This window comes from Triticum aestivum, chromosome 4B (genome assembly GCF_018294505.1).
Source record: "Triticum aestivum cultivar Chinese Spring chromosome 4B, IWGSC CS RefSeq v2.1, whole genome shotgun sequence".
Taxonomy (NCBI): Eukaryota; Viridiplantae; Streptophyta; class Magnoliopsida; order Poales; family Poaceae; genus Triticum; species Triticum aestivum.
The window spans coordinates 618778650-618783025 of NC_057804.1; the positions used below are offsets into that span (position 1 = coordinate 618778650).

At 45.6% G+C, this 4376-nt stretch overlaps 1 protein-coding gene across 1 annotated transcript; it reads right to left on the reverse strand.

The window, feature by feature from the left end:
* Positions 1 to 331: 331 nt before the first annotated feature.
* LOC123089427 (NAC domain-containing protein 22) lies at positions 332 to 1745 on the reverse strand. The gene is made up of 2 exons (XM_044511109.1): positions 1486 to 1745; positions 332 to 1368 (listed from the first exon to the last, which is right to left on the reverse strand). The coding sequence occupies exons 1-2, from the start codon at positions 1670 to 1672 to the stop codon at positions 497 to 499; spliced, it is 1059 nt and encodes a 352-aa protein (XP_044367044.1). The 5' UTR covers positions 1673 to 1745; the 3' UTR covers positions 332 to 496.
* Positions 1746 to 4376: the final 2631 nt, after the last annotated feature.

The window sequence follows — 4376 nt, forward strand, 5'->3', positions numbered from 1 at the left end:
TATTTTCTTCGTAAAAGGCGATGCCAGCGGCATATTGTCCATACAAAGTTGTACACCGGTGCAACAAACAACTTCTTATAATAATCAGAAACATATGATTTTAGATTACCCACAATGGTTTGCTCATTGTTCTTAAGTTGAACAATTTTCATTTTACACTATGTACCATTCACGATCAAATGGAAGAACTTCATGTTGTTATTTCCCTTACTCGCATACCGCTTTAATGTCTAAAACATCAATGAATGAAAATATTTTTTTTCTTTTTCTTTTTCTTTTTTATTAGCACCGCAAGCATTCTTGATTATTAGAAAAAACTATATTCATCCTGAAGTTTGACAAACACAGAACAATTCCATAAGCTAATTCATCAGATTTACAGCTAACCACTGCAGGCTTAGTTCATTGCAGGCTTAGTTGCAAACTGTCATGTTAAACAAAGAGACGTCTATGTTCGTAGTACTATTTACTTGCTCTCTGCACGACTTGCATCTGGCTAGTATAGCAGATGGGCGTAAGGGGACATGCAATGCTGGTCCTGCCACGGGCTACGCAGCTGCGTCAGGAACGGGTCATTTAGCCAATCGAACACTCCGTGGCTGCTCGCCGCCGGTAGTTGCAGGCTTGGCAGGTCCAGAACACCCTGGCTCGCCGCCGGTAGCTGCAGGCTGGACATGTTCGGCATCCCATGGTTCGCCGCCGGGAGCTGGAGGCCGCAGGGTGGGTTCACGGCCGGGAGCTGAAGATGGAAGGGGGCGTTCGCCGCTTGCGACAGAGACGACGTCGATGCGACGGTGACCGTGCCGACGTCTGCTTCCTTCTTCGCTACCCTGGGCGCGTTGCTGCTGTTGCCGGACAGCGCCACCGACGAGGAGGAGGAGGAGGGGGGGGTCAGGAAGTTTTCCTGGACGTCGTCGGACGGCGACAGGTAGAAGTCGCCGGCTGCCGGGACGGGGCACGCTCTGGCCGCGCCACCGTAGCCGTACCCACCGTTGCCGCAGGGCCTCTGCTTCATCTCCTCCATCGCAAATGCTCTCTGCTCGAGCTCCTTGAGTGGCGTTGCCTTCCGGTACACCTTGCACAGCACCGTGTCCTCCTGGGGAGGCGGCGCGCCGGTGTCGGGGAGGCGGTACTCGTTCATGACCCAGTCGGTCTTGGTGCCCCGAGGAGCGCGGCCCTGGTAGAAGACGAGCGTCTTCTTGAGGCCGATGACCCGCTTGGGATCGGCGGTGCTCCGGATGGCCCTGTCGGAGCCCGTGGCCTTCCAGAACCCCCGCTCCGTCGTCCGGTTCGGCCGGCCGCCACTCCCCGCCTTCCGGTCACGCGGTAGGAAGAAGTACCACTCCCTCTCCCCGATCTTTGCCAGTCCTGCATATCCATACACACACCTCGTCAGTTCGCTGCTCAGACATGCATGCATCAATCAAACGATCACTACGACGATGTGCTTGTTCGAAGTTGTTCTTGTGTGTAACTGTAACGTACCGGGAAGGTCCCAGGGGTCGTGGCGGTAGATGTTGAGGGTGCCGATGATGTCGAAGTGGAGCTTCTTGCCGAGGGCGACGCGGGAGAGGTAGAAGCCGAGGAGCTCCTCCTCCGTGGGGTGGAACCGGAAGCCGGGGAGGTCCTGCTCAACCTCCATGGTCGGCGACGCCACTGCTGCCATTGCCATTGCTTCCTGCTGCTCCAAGTGCTTGATCGTCGCTGTGCTTGTCTTGCTGCTGCACTGGCTGGAAGCTGGATGATGAAGGCTGTGGTGGCCGGGGTGGCTTATATAGAGCTTACAGTGATTTCAAGCTACGCCTACGCGGTTTCCTGCAGAAAAGGCGGTCGCAGTTTGTTGGCACTGGAGAAAGCTACCGGTGCTCTAGCTCGGTACGCAAGATCGAATGGATTTGTGCCGTCTTTACTTACCACTAAATTAATCTCTGCCTTTTGGAGACTTAATATTAATTTGGTGAATGTAGACTTGTGAAGTCACACAGATTGACTCCTTTTCGTCATCCTTTTTAGGCCTAGACATTCAGAGTCTGTTCTTGGCTATATATTTATCTTGTCCTACTCTCCATTTTGGAAAACCTGATGGCTAAGACTGATGGAAATATAAATATTTGCAGGTTTGATTGTTTCTGGAAACTTTGCAACGGCAGTGAATTCTTTAGTGCACTTTCACACGTTTACCAGCTAGGGTATAGTGATTTCTTGCATGTGCTGATCTCTCGTGTTCAACAGCTTCGGTCTGTTCAAAAGATTGATGCTTTATTGCAATAACGGAAATTTTATCCTGTCACCGAACCACCGTGCCTTCACCGTACATAAGAAAGCAAGTTTCTCCTGTATTTTTATTATTATGCAAAACCAGCCTGATTCTCTGCCCAATTTTACATGGCTAGATATTACAATGCATGTGTGTATATAAGAATATAGTTCATTGAAGATCATTAAAAAAAGTTAAAAGACTATTTAATCGCTAAACTATTGTGCTTGGTCCGACTTGAGCCGAAAACTATAAAATGACGTGCATTAAACCTTGAACTTCCAAAGAAACCATATACCTAGTGTTGGAAAGTTTCGCCAATAAAAACCTAATTATGATAAGTAATACTATATTTTTCTAGGCCTTACCAAAAAAAAGTGTGACAAAGAATCTATGTTATATGGGATGCTAGAGATGACAATTCATGAAAATTCCTCCAAAACAGACTATTATGTCATGTCCAAAAATAACAAGGGAACTTGGTTTGTTTTCAAGTGGAACATATATAGATGATCATATTAACTGATGTTCTTTCGGAAATAACTTTATAGCATTCTTCACACCAGTAAATTGTATCAGATTTTTTAGAACCTCAGAACAGAAAATCACCAAACCGTAGCCTGGTCGTTTTAAGTGGATTTGCACCTTAGTTTTAGCACCATGGTAAAGGCGTGCAATTATTAGTAGATGCTAAATTGAAACATGCAAAACAAATTCCAAAATTTTGAGAAGTTATATTCCACTTTAAAAATGACAATATGACACCGCCTTTCATGGCTCAAATTAGACTAGCTACCATAGGTTAAGGTTTTCAACTACTTCTTTCCAATGAATGCAATGCACATATGATCAATAATCCAAATTCCAAACACATACTTGTAAAAGGCAGCATTGGTCCTCAGTTCTCTTCCCCTGACTAATTTTCTACTGTATGGATTACTCAATGAAGAGCCAAGGATTTGGGTGTTGGAATTATTGGTTCAAACCATTTATAACTTAACAAAACTTCCTAAATAATCCCAAAGGTCACGACGTCCATTCATCCATGGCAAGGGGAGAGTGAAAAGCTTAGTCTCATCCCGGTTATGGAGGGCGTATTGGGCCAACATATATGGTTGGCTTATTCACACACCACGAAGAGCTTGAGAAGTGGACACATACACACGTGCTCCTCCTTCGCGGCAGGCCTCATGTCAACCGGCCGAGTTAGTACCTAAGATATAATTACGTGTGGTATTTCTTTTTTGTCGTGCGGAAGTTGAATGTTTTGCCTACAAGTGGAAGACGAATCTAAGCAAACAGATCGTTTATCTTCCTCTTCCTAGTGGATCATTTTCAGCTCATCTACAAGAGATCAATCCTCTTCCTAGACGAAAACACGGTCATGCATGGACACAAACCATATGCGTCTGCCTCCAAGTTCTAGTGCTTTGCGCCGTCTGTGTCTTTCCGACTCCACTTCACGGCGTGCCCCGTGAAGTGGGGTAGCACGCCTGTGAAACACCGCCTCTTGTGATTCTGTACGGGAGAGGAATGATAAGATTTCTGGGAGCGCTCCCACCCGACTACTTGATCTTTCTCCATCATGGTTGCGAATGGTTACTTCCCTGATGTCGATGATTTTTTCGGCAACATGGTTACCGACGCGAATGTCTCTTCTTTCACTCCTTTGTGTTTGTGTTATTATCCCTTATGACAGGGAATGCTTCTGCACTTTTTGGACTACTATCAATTGATCTGGACATGTTAGTGTTGCCATACATACCTGATTACATGTCTAGCATATGTAGTATTTTTAATTGTTCGATCATCATATTTACTATATTCATCATGGTTTATCTACCACATTTCTGAATTAAACTTAATGAAAAAATGCTCACATATTCAACATTGGGTTTGGGGTGGATGGGGTTCGCACACCATTTTCGAGGAAATCCACAAGTAGATGAAAAGCAAGCCCCTTTTAACTTTGTCGTAATAATGTATGGGTGTGGTTAGGTCTCAGTCGACTGAGATTTAACCAAGTCTAAGTCAAGTGATATAACATGCTAGAGGAAAAAAAAAGAAAAACTAAAAAGAAAGTTTTGCACAGATCTTAATATAAGATCTCACGGATTAG